Source organism: Rana temporaria, chromosome 8, assembly GCF_905171775.1.
Source record: "Rana temporaria chromosome 8, aRanTem1.1, whole genome shotgun sequence".
Classification (NCBI taxonomy): domain Eukaryota; kingdom Metazoa; phylum Chordata; class Amphibia; order Anura; family Ranidae; genus Rana; species Rana temporaria.
The window spans coordinates 163620906-163638429 of record NC_053496.1 but is presented as its reverse complement, the minus strand read 5'-3'; the positions used below and the strand labels follow the sequence as shown (position 1 = coordinate 163638429).

The following is a 17524-nucleotide window of genomic DNA, read 5'->3' as shown; positions in this document are numbered from 1 at the left end:
TTAGTTCACATTTGTATCGCTATATAAGTTATTCACTCACTCACTCACTGGGTCTCCTTCTTGGCACAGCTTTCTCCGGATCAGGCAGCACAGCTTCAGGACCACTCCATCACGTTAGACCCCCAAACAGGCTATTTGGGTCTACCAGTAGAGCTCCATCCAGCAGCACCTCCCTAGGCCTCAACCCATTTCCTGTCCCAGATATTGATCACCCCCAGCATGCACCAGTGGCATAAACCTTCTACTGCATTGGTTGAATGAAATATACATAACTTAGTTTTGTTTGTGATATTTCATACTATAACCAGAGATGTATTATGGCCTAGGCCGACAAGGCCCAGGCCTAGGGCGGCACTTTGCGGGGGGCGGCAAAAAAGTCCTCATCCCACCCTGTCCCCCTGTGCTCATCCCACCCTGTCCCCCTGTGCTCACCCCACCCTGTCCCCCTGTCCTCATCCCACCCTGTCCCCCTGTGCCCATCCCACCCTGTCCCCCTTTGCTAATCCCACCCTGTCCCCCTGTCCTCATCCCACCCTGTTCCCCTGTCCTCATCACACCCTGTCCCCCTGTCCTCATCTCACCCTGTCCCCTGTGCTCATCCCACCCTGTCCCCCTGTCCTCATCCCACCCTGTCCCCCTGTGCTCATCCCACCCTGTCCTCATCCCACCCTGCCCCCCTGTCCTCATCCCACCCGGTCCCTCTGTCCTTATCCCATGAAAATGAAAGGACGAGTCTTAAAAAGGAAGGGGTGGGTCATATATAAAGTAGGGGGTGCGCAAGTTTCACCAGGCCTAGGGCAGCACAAAACCTAAATACACCCCTGACTATAACCAGTTTTACCAGTAACCTCTACTGGCAACAGAGAGAAATCATAAACCAGCTTGAAATCAGGTGAAAAATTATACAATTCGTCTGAGCTAACTACAGCCCAGCCGAAACCTAAATTTACATAGTAGCCCCTATTTAGGACAAGGGGGCTACATAAATTTGATAGAAAATCTATGTGAAATGTCTGACTAGCACATCTGATTCCTGTACAGCATTAGCCCTGAGAAATGTAAGAAAACCATAACATCCAGCATTCCTTTCAAAATCAGCATGGAATAATGACAGTTACCTGATTGCCGTCCACCGGATAGTTATTTTTAGTCCCATAAACTTTGGCCACAGACACAGCCACAGCATAGGAAACTATGCCGATGGAAAAAGCTGACCCAATCATGGACTGAAACATGGAAACATCGGGAGCGATAGGACTTATGAATCTGAAACAAGAAAAAAGGAATTGTATATTAAAATGAAGAAAGCAAAAATTCTATACTATCCTCTGGTAACAGTAACAACGGTTTGTACCATAACGCAAAAGCATCAAAACCTAAATACTCCATCTATTTTATTATTTCATGTAGTAGAGCCTTTATAGTTGTGCATGTGCATATTTAGTTTTAATCAGTTGAATAGAAAATATTATGCACAGATATTGCATATTCACTTTTCCAGCAAGTAGGAGGAGCTCTAGGCTCCTTTTCACATGTTTAGTCTTAAATCGGGAGTTCACCCGAAAAACAATTTTTAACATTAGATTGAGGCTCATTTTGTCAAGGGGAATCGGGTGTTTTTTTTTAAATCGAAGCAGTACTTACCGTTTTAGAGAGAGATCTTCTCCGCCGCTTCCGGGTATGGGCTGCGGGACTGGGCATTCCTATTTGATTGACAGGCTTCCGACGGTCGCATACATCGCGTCACGAGTAGCCGAAAGAAGCCGAACGTCGGTGCGGCTCTATACGGCGCCTGCGCACCGACGTTCAGCTACTTTCGGAAAATTGTGACGCGATGTATGCGACCGTCGGAAGCCTGTCAATCAAATAGGAACGCCCAGTCCCGCAGCCCATACCCGGAAGCGGCGGAGAAGATTGCTCTCTAAAACGGTAAGTACTACCGAGGGCTTTTGGCCGAGCGGAAATGTCCGGTGAGTCGTACAGACGACCGAACATGTCCGACGGACAGGCTTCCAGCGGACATGTTTCTTAGCATGCTAAACCTAAACCTGTCCGATCCGCCGGAAAATTGTCCGGTCGGCCGTACAGACGACCGAACATGTCCGCGGAAACTGGTCTGTGGACCAGTTTCAGCAGACATGTTCAGTCGTGTGTACGAGGCCTAAGGCTCAGTAGAGCAGAAGTTTATTTTGTTTGACTGATGGCAAGATGCCCTTTTTCTTCTGTTTGGAAATATCCTGTGCATTAAACATGGTATTTTACTAAAGAGACTGTGAGTCTGATCCCCCTACAAATACTATTTATGTTCTTAAAGAATTTCTTGAGAAATGTCTTGTTTTTTTACACACGGGTGGATTCTATTTACTAATTAGGTGACTTCTGAAGGCAATTGGTTCCACTAGATTTTAGTTAGGGGTATCAGAGTAACATGACAAAATGCAGAACATTTAAAGGGGTATGAATACTTTTGCAAGACACTGTATGTAATTGATATGTGTATTTAGCTGTTTGTCTGGAGTGTAAATTTCATGCACAGGAATTTTAACCAACAAAAAGACAAATAAACTCACCCACTGGGAATTGTCTTGACGATGCCAGCCTTGTATTTCTCTTCAAACTTCGCTCCATACGACACTCCAGTCGCCACCACCGTCTTATTAAAAGGAAAAGGAAGACAGTCAAGTTTTTTACATTACAAAAATATATGCTAGGTTGAATTCAACAATTGAAACATCAATTACAGCAAGTCATCATAGAGGGCCTTCATAAACCAACTGAAAAGAGTGCCTTTACTCATTTAATTTAGATGTTTGGACAGGAAGTGATGGGAAACAACTCCAACAGGCACACGGACAAAGAAAAAACATTTTAAGTTGACTGTTAAAAGGTTTCTGACTTTTGATCAATGTTTTTTTATTGCTGGTTTTGCTTTGTTGACCCAGTGACTACAGCACCCTTACTTCCTGTATGAGTGTCACATAGACCGGAAGTGAGGTCAATGAAGGAAGAAGAAAAAACACACACTTCGCTCCATAAGGGGCACTCCCCATCCATGCGTCCAGCCCCCTGATCTACATACAAGGCGCCATTAGATGCATGGATTCTAATGGCGGGGGTGTATTTTTTTTATAAGTATGTGTTTAGACCTAGAGGCTCTAATAGGCTTGTTGGGCTTGGGGCACAGAGTACTGTGTGCTCTGATCCCACCCAGTTGTGTGACACTAGCGAATGGATATTCGCTAATCTGTCTCATTCTCCTCCCGGATAATCAGATATCACCTATTGGCCACAGAGTCTTAGTCCCTGCTGGTAAATGACCCGCCTTCCGTCTTCCGGGGGGGGGGGCAGTTTTGGTTGTGCCTCCCCCCCCAAAAAAAATAGTGAGTACCAGCGGCCAATGGCCTTGAATGACACTGGTCGTCATTTAACCACTTGGGATCCGCCCTATGGACAAAAGACGTCCACAGCGCGTCTCTCAAGTGCCGAGTGGACGTCTTTGGAAGTCCTCTTGTCCTCTTGGGGGTGCGCAGCGGGGAACCAACGTGCCTAGCGCATCGCTGGGAAGCCGATGCGTGTGCCTGGCGGCCGCGATGTCCGCCAGGTACCCGTGATCGGCGGTGACAGCAGAGACGTGGAGCACTGTGTGTAAACACAGAGCTCCACGTCCTGTCAGGGAGAGAGGAGACCGATCTGTGTCCCTTGTACATAGGGACACAGCATCGGTCACCTCCCCCAGTCAGTCCCCTCCCCCCACACAGTTAGAACACACCCAGGATACACATTTAACCCCTTCCTCACCCCCTAGTGCCCCTTCACTGCCAGTCACATTTATACAGTAATTAGTGCATTTGTATAGCACTGATCGCTGTATAAATGTGAATGGTCCCAAAATTGTGTCAAAAGTGTCCGATACGTCCGCCACAATATCGCAGGTCTGACAAAAAAATCGCAGATCGCCGCAATTACTAGTAAAAAAAATCATAAACCTATCCCCTATTTTGTAGGCGCTATAACTTTTGCGCAAACCAATCAATATACGCTTATTGCAATTTTTTTTTACGAAAATATGTAGAAGAATATGTATCGGCCTAAACTGAAGGGAATTTTTTTTTTTTTTTTTTTAAATTGGGATATTATTATAATAAAAAATATTGTGTTTTTTTTCAAAATTTTCTGTCTTTTTATGTTTATAGCGCAAAAAATAAAAATCGCAGAGATGATCAAATACCACCAAAAGAAAGCTCTCTTTGTGGGAAAAAAATGATAAAAATATAATTTGGGTACAGTGTTGTATGACCGCGCAATTGTCATTCAAAATGCGTCAGCGCTGAAAGCTAAAAATTGGTCTGGGCACGAAGGGGGTTTAAGCGCCCAGTAATGAAGTGGTTAACCCAGACACTTGATGACAGGGGGACAACATCAGCGAAAAAGTAAGCTTTGCAGTGAGAGCTGGCCAAGGTATTTTAATTTATTTTTTCTAATTCCACTTTAAAGTGGGAGTTCACCCGAAAAACAATTTTTAACATTAGATTGAGGCTCATTTTGTCAAGGGGAATCGGGTGTTTTTTTTAAAATCGAAGCCGTACTTACCGCTTTAGAGATAGATCTTCTCCGCCGCTTCCGGGTATGGTCTTCGGGACTGGGCATTCCTATTTGATTGACAGTCTTCCGACAGGCTTCTGACGGTCGCATACATCGCGTCACGAGTAGCCGAAAGAAGTCGAACGTCGGTGCGGCTCTATACGGCGCCTGCGCACCGACGTTCGGCTACTTTCGGAAAATCGTGATGCGCTGTATGCGACCGTCGGAAGCCTGTCGGAAGACTGTCAATCAAATAGGAACGCCCAGTCACGCAGCCCATACCCGGAAGCGGCGGAGAAGATCTATCTCTAAAACGGTAAGTACTGCTTCGATTTTAAAAAAAAACACCCGATTCCCCTTGACAAAATGAGCATCAATCTAATGTTAAAAATTGAGTTTTTGGGTGAACCTCCACTTTTACTGCTCAGATGCCCTGAGAAATAAATAAAGAGCCACCCCATCTTACTGTTTTGGTCAAAACCGAACTACAGAATGATATGCAGGTCCATCTCTCCACTCACCACAATTATCTCTATCGGAATGGGAACTCGAAGTTTATGCTTGTACCGTTCATTTATCTCCTTTACCACCACACATACTAAGAAGGCCAGAAGTCCAGCGACGAAATCACAAATATTGGTTTTTGCAATGTTCTTGAAGATGTCTATAATGGTCTAAAAAATAAAGAACAAGACAAAAATGGTAATGCATCCTATGGAGGTGTTAGGTCTCATGACATTAAAACCAACGGACATCCAATTTTCTACATTTGTTCTAACTGGCACACAAAAAAATGGCAGCTGGACAAAATGTAGATTTATTAAAGATATGTCTCAGCTGAACTTGATCTTCTTCTGCAATGCCTCCTACTGCGCCAAGGCTTAATACATGTGTTAATAATCATTTATGAAAGTATATCTTAAGCCTAACAATTGTTTTCCTTTTAGGATAGATTGGGTAGTCCTATACCCTCCTAGACAGTTGACACCAAAAACGGGTGTTGTTGGTTTTCCCCTCTATTTCTGTTCTAATTACAACTGTAAACTTTCAGATTTACCATCATTTTCTCTCCCAGTTAAGGCCCATACACACGATAAGACTTTTTGACAACAAATGTCCGACAAGCCTTGTAACGGAATGACCCATGACAAACAGAGACTTTGCAAGGATGACGGGTACTCCTGTACCGGCGTCACCAAGGAGTCTTATGTCTAGGGTCACCTTATGTCCGATAGGGCCATAGGGTGACGGAGAAATTATATCAGAAATTACAGGACAGGGGACATTACTGATAGCTCATATTGCAGGATCTTGAGATATTGCAAAGTGTTGGTTTATTCTATGACTCATATCTCTGTGTAGACTGTTGACATGCTAATTGAGTCTGCTTCTGAAAGGCCTTTCATTGTGTGATAACACTGTTTAAAGCCTGTTGATGCTCAGGTGTGAATACCTTTCTGTCGGAGACAGACCGTCTGTCTAAAGATGTGGATTGAGGAGAAATCATTGTGTGATGGTGTTTTGTTTGAATTCTGTTAATGAAGGAATGTGACTTCTCAGGTGCAGTGATTAGGTCATGTTAATTATAGACTGGCGCCAAAATGTCTGGAATGTTTAGCAATTAGCCATCTGAAGGTGTATTGAAGCCCCCCCCCCAGTGTGTGGGTGGAGAGTTTGATTGTTCCTGTGATCACTGAAACATGCCTTGAAAACTGTATATAAACTTGAGAGCTAACCGTTAAAAGTGTTCATACATTTGAAACCAGTAACAGAGCAAGTCTGGTTATTCTGGGAAATGGGATGTCTGATGTCTGTTGGATGGTTGGAGTGTCAGATAAGCTGTCGTGGGTGGATGGAAGGTCGTAAACGGTGGTGACCGTTACAGACCTGTTTGATCGGACAATCTGACCGTGTGTATGCACCATCGGACAAACTTTTTCGCTTTTTCATCGGACAAATGTTCGCTGTGAGAACAGACAAACTTTCCGGCAACAAATGTCCTACGTCGGCTAATCCTATCGTGTTTACACATGTCCATCGGACTAAAGTCCAAAGTACAAACACGCATGCTCAGAACCAATGCTGAAGATCAGACAACAATAGCAGAAGTTGCCCACAGGGAGGCGGTATAGAGCAGAAAAAACATGTGATTTGGTGAAAGTTGGCTGAAAAAGTCCTGCCGTGTGTATGCATACCAAGTTCATGGGCAACGCCCTTTGGACGCCCTTTGGACAAAAATCCACGGAAAAGTCAGATGGAAGTCCAATCGTGTGTATGAGGCTTTAGAGCATGGGTCTTCAAACTATGGTCCTTCAGTTGTTCAGGAAGTACATCATTTCCTAGTCATGTCTGTGAATTTCAGAGTTTTACAATGCCTCGTGGGATGTGTAGTTCCGCAACAGCTGGAGGGCCGTAGTTTGAGGATCCCTGCTTTAGACCCCTTTCACACTGAGGAGTTTTTCAGGCGGTACAGCGCTAAAAATAGCGCTGCCATACCGCCTGAAAAACTCCTTCACTGGCTACTCAATGTGAAAGCCCGTTGTTTTGAACCTTTGTTTCAATACAAGTTCTGCATTACTTTTGGACTCAGTGTGTAATACTGCTGCCACACCACACTGCACCCACCCACAAGAAGCTGGGCATAATTTAGCAGCCTCCGTAGGGGGTAAGCGCTACAAGTGTTTCGTAATCTCGTGAATTAATTGTCTTTTTTCATTTTAAAAGCATGTTTTATATTCCATTCACTAGTGTTGGGCACTCAAGGCACATGCCCCACATCTCTTGCTGGGTGCCCTGGATCCAGACATTGTCACGGCCCAACTTTTTTTTTGTCCCTAATTTTTTTTAAATTACCAATATGGATCAACAGAACATTTTCTGTACTTGCAGAAAATGTTCTTAGATGTAATAACTCCATTATTTTTTTGTTTTTCAGGGTAAGGACTGGTAAACTGCAATATATTAACTGCTTGCCAACCAGCCGCCGCAGTTATACGGCGGCAGGTCGGCTCCCCTGCACGAGAGCTCGTAGCTATACGTCGGCTCTCGCGCAGGCCCCCGACTAACGTGCGCGTGCCCGGTGGGCGCTAGTGCCCAGCGGCGCTCGTTACAGAGCGAGGACGGGGAGAGAAATGCTGATCTTCTGTTCATACAATGTATGAACAGAAGATCAGTCATTTCCCCATGTCAGTCCACAGTTAGAACACACCCAGGGAACATACTTAACTCCTTCCCCGCCCCCTAGTGTTAACCCCTTCACTGCCAGTGTCATTTTTATAGTAAGCCAATGCATTTTTATAGCACTGATCGCTATAAAAATGCCAATGGTTCCAAAAATGTGTCAAAAGTGTCCGAAGTGTCCGCCATAATGTCGCAGTATCGAAAAAAAACGCAGATCGCCGCCATTACTAGCAAAGAAAAATATTAATAAAAATGCCATAAAAATACCCCGTATTTTGTAAACGCTATAACTTTTGCGCAAACCAATCAATAAACGCTTATTGCGATTTTTTTAAATGAAAAATATGTAGAAGAATACGTTTCGGCCTAAACTAAGGAAAAAAAAAATTCTTTACATATTTTTGGGGGATATTTATTATAGCAAAAAGTAAAAAATATTATTTTTTTTCAAAATTGTCGCTCTATTTTTGTTTATAGCGCAAAAACTAAAAACCGCAGAGGTAATCAAATACCACCAAAAGACAACTCTATTTGTGGGAAAAAAAGGACGCCAATTTTGTTTGTGAGCCACGTTGCACGACCGCGCAATTGTCAGTTAAAGCGACGCAGTGCCAAATCGCAAAAAGTGCTCTGGTCTTTGACCAGCAATATGGTCCGGGGGTTAAGTGGTTAAATGGGTTGTAAACCCTCCTGTTTTTTCACCTTAATGCATCCTATGTATTAAGGTGAAAAAACTTCTGTCAGTCAGTGGCCCCCCAGCCCCCCCCCCCCCGTTTTACTTACCTGAGCCTTAGAATGTCCTACGCCAAGAATGCGCAGTCTCTCTGCCCAGGTTCTCGGTTTTTCATTGGATAGATTGATAGCAGTGCAGCCATTGGCTCCTGCTGCTGTCAATCAATTCCAATGTTGTGGCCTCTGGGAGGGGGGGCGGGGCCAAATCCTGCATTTGACGGTTATGGACGCTAAATAATGGACTCGAAAGCGTGCCTGCAAGGTAACCCCCTTGGAAGAGCGCTTTTCCTAGGGCGTTATCTAATGCAGGGAGGAGCCGCGAGAGGGACCCCAGAAGAGGACTGTAACGGAATGACCCATGACACCCAGAGACTTTTGAAGGATGAGGGGTACTCCTGTGCCAGCGTCACTAATAACTCTTGGGTCTAGGTTCACCCTGTGCCCCTTTTGGGCATAGGGTAACTGAGAAATATTAATTATAAATTACATGAGATGTGACTGATAACTGATAATTCATATTGCAGGATATCTTGAGATATTCAAGTGGTTATTCTGACCCACACCAGGTCAGTGGAGTGTTTTCATTCAATGTGAGGACACAGGCTTTTGAGGTGTTAATTGGGTCTGCTCCAAGACCTTTCATTATGTATCTTAATAACACTGTTTGTGTGAAGATGTTATTAATGATAGATATGTGTTGTGAGTTAGCATTCTAAAGGTCAGATGTCCTCTTTTCAGGGGTAGGGAATTAGCATGTCAATTATGTTTAGTAAAGGAATGTGTTTGTGTGAAAAGTCTATTGATGATACTTTGTGATAGGAATAGCAGGTGAGAGTCTGACTTCTCAGCTGTAGTAATTAGGTCATGTTAAATCGGTGCCAAAACGTCTGACATAGAAATGTGTATTATGCAGGTGAATCACTTAGTATCGGAGTCCGGACGTCTGGGGATAATTAACTTCTCTGAATGTCATTCTCTAAAATAATGTGATTGAAGCCCCCCCCCCATTGTGTGATGTGTGGGTGGAGAGTTCATTTGTTCCTTTGATTACTGTAAACATGCCTGTACTGTATATAAGAGAGCTGAAATACCATTAAAGTTCGTTCATACATTTTGAAACCAGTACCAGAGCTGTGTGAGTCTCGGTTATTCTGGGGAATGGAATGGATCGTGCCTGTTGGATGGTTGGAGTGTCAGATAAGCTGTCGTGGTTGATGGAATGGGAATATCGTAAACGGTGGTGACCGTTACAAGGACGATTGGGGCCACACTGTGAAAAACGAACTGCACAGTGGAGGTAAGTATGAAATGTTTGTTATTTAAAAAAAAATAATTGAACCTTTAGTATCACTTTAAGCTTTTGTTCTTGGGTTTATACATACTTAACATATAACTATGAAAGGACTTTCAATAACAACTTACTATGGACAAGCAGAGAAAGGGAAAAGATAAAACATCATATTTCAACATTAGCTCTATCCTGAATACATTAAAGATAGTAAGCGGTTTTAAAAGTGCATCTTTCTTCAAAAATGTTAGCGGGATTTTAAAGTATAATTTGAATAGTGTAACCCTTTAGAGGTAAAATACTTGCATATATAATTGACAACACTCCATTATAATTCTTTGTAGGAACGTTCAGAAGTTGTTTCACTTGCGACACAAAGACCTGAAAGGCTGCAGCGGTTGTGAAGCCGCCAACCAACGGCTCTCCAAGATATCGTACAATGAACCCGATCTGCAACACACCTAGTAAGAGCTGTAAAAAGAAGAAATAAATAAATACATAAAATATATTCTTAGGCCCCATACACACGAGAGGATTTATCCGCGGATACGGTCCAGCGGACCGTATCCGCGGATAAATCCTCTCGAGGATTTCAGCAGATTTCTATGCGATGGCGTGTACACACCATCGCATTGAAATCCGCGCCGAAATCCTCTGGCGATGACGTGTCGCGCCGTCGCCGCGATTATGACGCGGCGACGGGCGCGACGCTGTTATATAAGGAATTCCACGCATGCGTCAAATCATTACGACGCGTGCGGGGAATCCCTTTGGACGGATGGATCCGGTGAGTCTGTACAGACGAGCGGATCCATCCGTGGGATCCGATTCCAGCAGATAGATATTCTGTGCATGTCGACAAATATTTATCTGCTGGAATTCGGAAATATCCGCGGATAAATATCCGCCGGAGTGTACACACCATAGAATCTATCCGCTGAAACCCATTCGATGGGATTTATCTGCGGATAGATTCTATCGTGTGTATGGGGCCTTAGTTAAAATGTTTTAATTGAAAATAGGTGAGAAAAGCAACTTATGCAAGGGCTGTACCAAAAGTAATGTAAACGTGGAAAAAGCTCTTTTATTAACCACTTGACTTCTGTAAGATTTACCCCCCCTTCATGATCAGGCCATTTTTTGCGACACAGCACAGTGTTACTTTAACCAACAATTGATCCGTCGTCCAAATAAATTGCTAGGTGCATTTTATTTGGGTGACTGATCAATGCTGTACCCAAACAAAATGTATGTAATTTTTTTCCCCACAAATAGAGCTTTTTTTTGGTGGCATTTGATCACCTCTGGGGTTTTTTTTTTTTTTTGCGCTATAAACAATTATTTTATTTCTTATGGTTGAACTTGATGGACTTGTGTCTTTTTTCAACCTGACTAACTTTGTAACTATGTAACAAAAAGAGACCGACAATTTAAAAAAAAAAAAAAAAAATCTTTTTTACTTTTTACTATAAAACATATCCAATAAAAAATTACATTTCTTTATAAACTTAGGCCAATATGTATTCTGATACGTATTTTTGGTTAAAAAAATCCCAAGCTTATATTGATTGTAGATGCTATAACTTTTTCACAAACCAAACTATGGGATATACAGTGTCCTGGAATTTTCATATATATATATATATATATATATATATATATATATTTTTTTTTTTAATATTAGTAATGGCTGTAATGAGCGGCTTATATCGAGACTGCGATATTGTGACTTTGTGGGAACCAGTGACAATAATACAGTGATCAGTGCTAAATAATATGCACTGTCGCTGTATTACTGACACTGGTTTGGATCAAAGGTCGAACAAAGGGTTAAATATGTGCCTATCCAGTGTTTTTGTGTACTGTGAGGTGCTTTTCCTAAGGGATGTGATGGATTTTCTTTTCCTGCTTTGCAAAACAAATTGCACTCCTGTGACCCTTAGGAGAAGCCCAGCCAAACAAGCTCAGGCTGGACTTCTCCTTTAACCACTTAAGACCCGGACCAAAATACAGGTAAAGGACCTGTCCAGTTTTTGCGATTCGGCACTGCGTCAATTTAACTGACAATTGCGTGGTCGTGCGACGTGGCTCCCAAACAAAATTGGCGTCTATTTTTTCCCACAAATAGAGCTTTTTTTTGGTATGGTCCATGATGCAGAGACCAAGGTTTGTCGAGACAAAAATAGCGGGTGTCACGCCTGTATCCATGCTTGCTACAGACACAGCATCTTTCTGGGGTGCTCCTTGGGTAGGGGTACCAGGAAATACATCCAGGAAAATGCCTCTAATGTAGCCGACTCAATGCATCTGGGTTGTGAATTTGGGCCACAGCACATCCTTAATACAGAAGGGCTGTGATGACCTCATCCTGGAACTTTAGGAAGGATCCAGTTCGCCCAGATGCTTTGTATAGCACATAAGCGTTGAACAGCACCAATTGGAATAAGTATACAGACAATTTCTTTATACCAGCCTCTGGTCTTACAGGCAACTAAGTACGGCCCCATCATTTGGTCGTTGAAGTCCACCCCTCTCATTTTACGGTTGTAGTTGTGGACAAAGAGGGGCTTCTCAACAACACCAGTCGCCCTAGGAATTTGGACTACTCTATCTGGGCGAATGGAAGACAGAACAAAAACATTCCGTTTGTCCTTCCATCTCAGTGCAAGTAATTCATTGGACCTCAAGTAGGCTCTCTTCCCCTGACTAAGTTGGGCATTTACAAGCCATTGGGGGAAGACCCAAAAATTAGATGGCACAGTGCCACATGTGTCAATTCCTGATTGATAGAGGTGTCTAAAAAAGTGTCATGCTTAAATAAAAAATTGTATAAATGGTACCCCTTTCCGAATAAGGGTGACACAGAGTCCCAAATAATCTTGCCGTTGCTCCCTGTAGTCTGGGCAGTTGGGGGGCTCCAAGGTGCTATCTTTACCCTCAAAAAAAACGACATGAATAGCCTGTTGCCCTGTCACAGAGCTTATACAGTACATCTTGACCCCATATCTGGCACGCTTGCAAGGGAGATACTGTTTGAAAACAAGACAGACAGAAAATTTAATCAGGGACTCATCAATGCAGACATCTTGATTTTTAGTTGTGGTGGTTTACGAGAGGCCAAATTTTATGGAGCCGATTATGTTTAGGGTTACCCCGAGGACGACAGAGTTCATTGTCGTGGAAGTGTATGAACTGCAATATCTGCTCGTATTGAGTCCTGGCCATGGCCACAGAGAACACAAGCATATGGTAAAATGGGTCAGTGGACCAATATGACCGCAACTCACACTTTTTAGTAATGCCCATGTTGAGGGATAGGCCCACAAAGGTCCTAAATTCAAGAACCATTAAAGGTCTCCAGCCAAATTGTCTGGCAAGGGTGAATTTGGGTTTTAGGAGCGATAAATTGACCAGCGTATAAATCTACAACAGATCCGTACAGATCTTCTGTGAAAAACAGCAAAAAAAATCAAGGGGCATTAAATCTGCTGTTTCAACCTGAATTCTGGTTGGCCAGTGAATGGGGGAAGTACAGGCGCTGCAGAATCTGTGGGCTGCCAATCAGGATTTGCAAGCACAGCGGGAAGGGCACTATGGGCTCTACGGGCCTGTGGTCGAACTCTTGGTGGCTGTGGGACACTACTTGTGCTAGCCACCGCACCAGCTTGAGTTGCACTTATGGGGCTCGCCAAGTGATACTGCAGTTCTGATTTGTCTATGACCAGGATGTACTAGGCCGCTGGTGCTTGCCAGTTCACCAGAAGGTTGAGGGGCACTAGTACTGACACTCTGCTGCATACGAGTATCATGCGGTTGTTGCACCTCAGCAACAGAAGAACAGGGTCAGGTATGCCTGACCTTAGCAGGGACCACTACTTGATCGTGGTATCTATTTTTCTGAATCTGTAGCGAGCGTTTCATCACGTAGGACGTCGCCTGGCCAATCCCCAGACAACATCCTATCGTGACTAAACGCATGGGGTGGAGCCTGCGACGGTGACATAATCACGTTATTCCTTTCAGGAAGTGAAGTGTAGCCGAAGAGGATATCGCGGCTTTGCTGTTTGTATATATTCATCGCCTTCATTTTATTGCTTCATTGTAAGTGTGATTCTTTTTATTAAATTCAACATCATTTAAAGAACATACTACACTATGGAAGTTTCTCTTTCTCTGATTTTGAGTACTATTAGTATCTAGCGGCTGTTCCAGTTACTGCACATGGTTTTGGGGAGAACGATTTCCCTACGCTGGGCCAGACTGCCGTTTAGTAGCCATGGCCATCTGGTAAGCAGGCCATCTTTTGAATCTGGTTGTGGATCAGCAACTCTCCCTTGCAGTTTTAATCTTTTCACACGGATGGGTGTTTCTTTATTTATAAAGCCTACAGAATCAATCGCCTATGGGACTTTGTGAAAAAATTTAATTAAAAAAAAAGTGAAAGATATAATGGATTTTTTTGGTCACCATTTATGATTTTTTATATATGGACTGAAACACTGTTGGGACTTTGTCACATTGTCTATTGTATATATGCTATATTTCTCATTTGGCATTTGATAATTTTTTGATTAGCGCTGCATTCATTTTGGATATGGACTCGTTGAGTGATCGGTTCTGAACCAAGTCCGATTGCAGTGGTGACGGCGGGGCCGCACGCGCTCGATCTGCGGGCGCGAGTCACATACCTCTACATGACTTTAACCAGTTCTGGACTGCCCCACGTACATATTCTGCAGCAGGGCGGCCCGGCTGCGCAAAGAGCCTTGTAACTCATTTCACTATACCCTGCACCCCCTTCAGTTCTCTTGCTGAAGGCTACAAGTTGAAAATGTAGTTACTGTCCCTCAAATACTATTATAGTAACTACAGTCCTGATCACACTGCCACATATAATTAAAAAAAATATCACAAGACCAATTATTATTGTTGGGGATGCAAACTGTAAATTGCATGCCACAAAGTAAATCGCTGTTTCACTGCGACTCTTTTGGCCAGATTACATTAGTGTATGTGAGTGTGATTGTAACTAGTTTGAAGGGTTTTTTCTCTTAGAACATCAGACAATTTACCTGTATAATTCCGATAAGGACGCAGAGTGTTCCAGATACTAACACCCTCTGCTGATTCATTCTTTCAGTGTCTAAGCCTGAATTTTCTGAGCTGTTTGTGTGGTTTGTGAAGTTTAGTTCCACTGATGTGCTATTGCTCAGTTTAAAGTTTTCTTCTGGGGCCAGCTGAAGAACCACCACACCAACCATCAAACTAACCACCGGAAATGGTCCTGTTGAAATATTTCAGGAAAAAAAGTTTAATATGTTTGCATTATCACATTTCTAAAGAGATCATCTTTATGCGCACAAAAAATATACATGAAAAGATGCATACACAGGCACCTTGTTCAAGTAGGGAGTCAGGACAATATCTCTGTATAGAGGTCCTGCTCCCCCTATACTCACCTTACGAGCTCTCCCGCGCTGCTCCTGCCTCCACCCCTGCCAACAACACTTGAATATGGAGGAGCAAGTGGTCTTATTCCCATGGACACAGTGATCAGGCCTAGCAGCTGTCATAGACCCAAGTGGGAAAGGGACTTTTGGAGGGGACTGCAAGGTAGCCTCTTGCCTAATGACTGTGGGTTCTGGTCTTTGGAAGACATGTGCCTGGGAGACATTTAGAGTGATTTTGCTTCAGATTTGGGTTCATATTTTACCAAAAACACACAGACTCTAAAAACCTAGGACCTGGATACACACTTGGGGCCTCTGTGCCAAAACCAGCATTGACTGTTTTATTCTGCCCAAACACCCCCCCAGACTCAGAGACTCTAAGCAGAAGATTATAATCAGCTTTAAACAACCTAATGCTGAGGTCTCCTGCTGCTATGTGTAAGCTGTTTATTAAAGCGGTAGTTCACCCACAATCCCATGATGTTACCATCGAGACAGGCATTGTAGCGCGAGCTACAGTATGCCTGTCCCGATTTTTTTAACCCCGTACTCACCTCGTAGTCGTCCATCGTAGATTCCGGCTCCCGCGGGGAATGGGCGTGCCTATGGAGAGGGAGGATGATTGACGGCCGGCCCTGGCACGTCACTCTCCCCGAAGACAGCCGGAGTAGGTCTCGGCTCTTCACGGCGCGTGCGCACAGGCTATGCGCACGCGTCGTGAAGACCAAGCCTATTTCGGCTATTTCCGGAGAAGCGTGACGCGCCAGAGCCGGCCGTCAATCATCCTCCGTCTCCAGAGGCACGCCCATTCCCCGGTATCTTCGATGGACGACTACAAGGTGAGTATGGGGGGAAAAAATTCGGGACAGGCATACTGTAGCTCGCGCTACAGTGCCTGATTTAAAGGTAAAAGATAAAAAAAAAATTTTTTTCCTGTCGATAGGGTGAACCCCCGCTTTAAGGTGTCTTTCTCTCATTGTATAATTCCTAATTGTGTGCCTCCTAGGTGTGAACCCCCATTGTTAATTGAGCGACTTGTTGTTTCTGTCTGCTAGTATTTTGTCCACTTCACCTCATTACCAAACAATTGTGGGGTGTTTATGTGTTTGTTTATGTTAGCTGTTCATTAGATGTACTGTTAGTTGTACTAATAATATTACTGTTTTAAGTTTGCATTGTTTAGGATAATGTGATCAAGCTCTTATCTGATTTTGTATGGTATAAATTCTGTGTGAGTTTTCAATAAAGAGTGCTAGTTTGCACCAAAGGTAGTGTTGTCTAGTTCTTGGATGCAATGCTCTGCTATAATACCTGATTCCTGGTTCCAGAGTGGAGGGAGCTGTATCTTGGTATAGACATTAGACATGTGCACTGCCGAAAAATTTGTCATTTTCGTTTCATTCGTTTTTTGTTTTTTTTTCTCGGAAATTCTGAAAATTCTGGAAATTCTGAAATTCGGAATTTCGAAAATTCGGAAATCCAAATTCTCAGATTTTAGAATTTCCAAATTTTTCGAATTCTGAATTTTCTAAATCCAAATTTTGAATTTTCTAATTTTAAATACTGAATTTAAGAATTTAAGAATTCAGAATTTTTGGAAATTCCTGAGTTAACAAATTTGTCAAAATTTGTTAAACGAATTCGTAAATAAAAAAATTGCACATGTCTAATAGACATCCATACGGGGTGCCAGACAGTCCCTTCCAGAAGATGGTTAAGGCCTGGTTCACACTGGTGCGATGCGGGAACACTGCGAATACACTGCGGGTTCCCGTATCGCACCCGACACACACTGCAGTTCACACTGCACTATGCGAACTGCTGGGGAGTGTCATTATATGTTAATGACACCCCATTTCAGCTTGCGTATCGCACTGTGAACCGACAATTCGGACATGAATCGGATCGCATATGTGTGATCTGGATAAGTGATTTACTGCACTATGGAAGCACTTTTTGTTTTATTCCCGGATTCCGTGTGAGCGGAGAGGATTGAAGAGAGATTATCGGGTTTCTGAGGAGACCCATTTCCATGTGCTTGGTTAGACCACCTATAATCTAATGGTCATGTACAGCTGGTAAGCAGTTTGTACATACTTTTACTGGGTGTGGAGCAGAACTCTCTCTGGTTTGAAGAAAACTCACCCTTTCTTCACTTGCAGTGTTTCTACCACATGGAGCACGGATGATTGTTTCTGTATTTATTATTCAACATATGGACTCTTACTATGAGACTTTTTTGGGGGTTTTATTTCTGCAGGCTAAACCATTTTATTTATTTGTGTCAATGATT

General features: G+C 43.3%; 1 protein-coding gene across 1 annotated transcript in view; it reads right to left on the bottom strand.

Moving 5' to 3' along the window:
• The window catches only part of LOC120909327 (pendrin-like), a 135110-nt gene that overhangs the window by 43517 nt on the left and 74069 nt on the right, over positions 1-17524 (bottom strand). Inside the window, exons 5-9 of the mRNA XM_040321075.1 lie at positions 14854-15065; positions 10088-10252; positions 5103-5255; positions 2571-2653; positions 1119-1266 (exon numbers count right to left, since the gene is read on the bottom strand). Of these exons, the coding sequence (XP_040177009.1) occupies positions 1119-1266; positions 2571-2653; positions 5103-5255; positions 10088-10252; positions 14854-15065 (761 nt within the window). The remainder of the gene's footprint in view (positions 1-1118; positions 1267-2570; positions 2654-5102; positions 5256-10087; positions 10253-14853; positions 15066-17524) is intronic.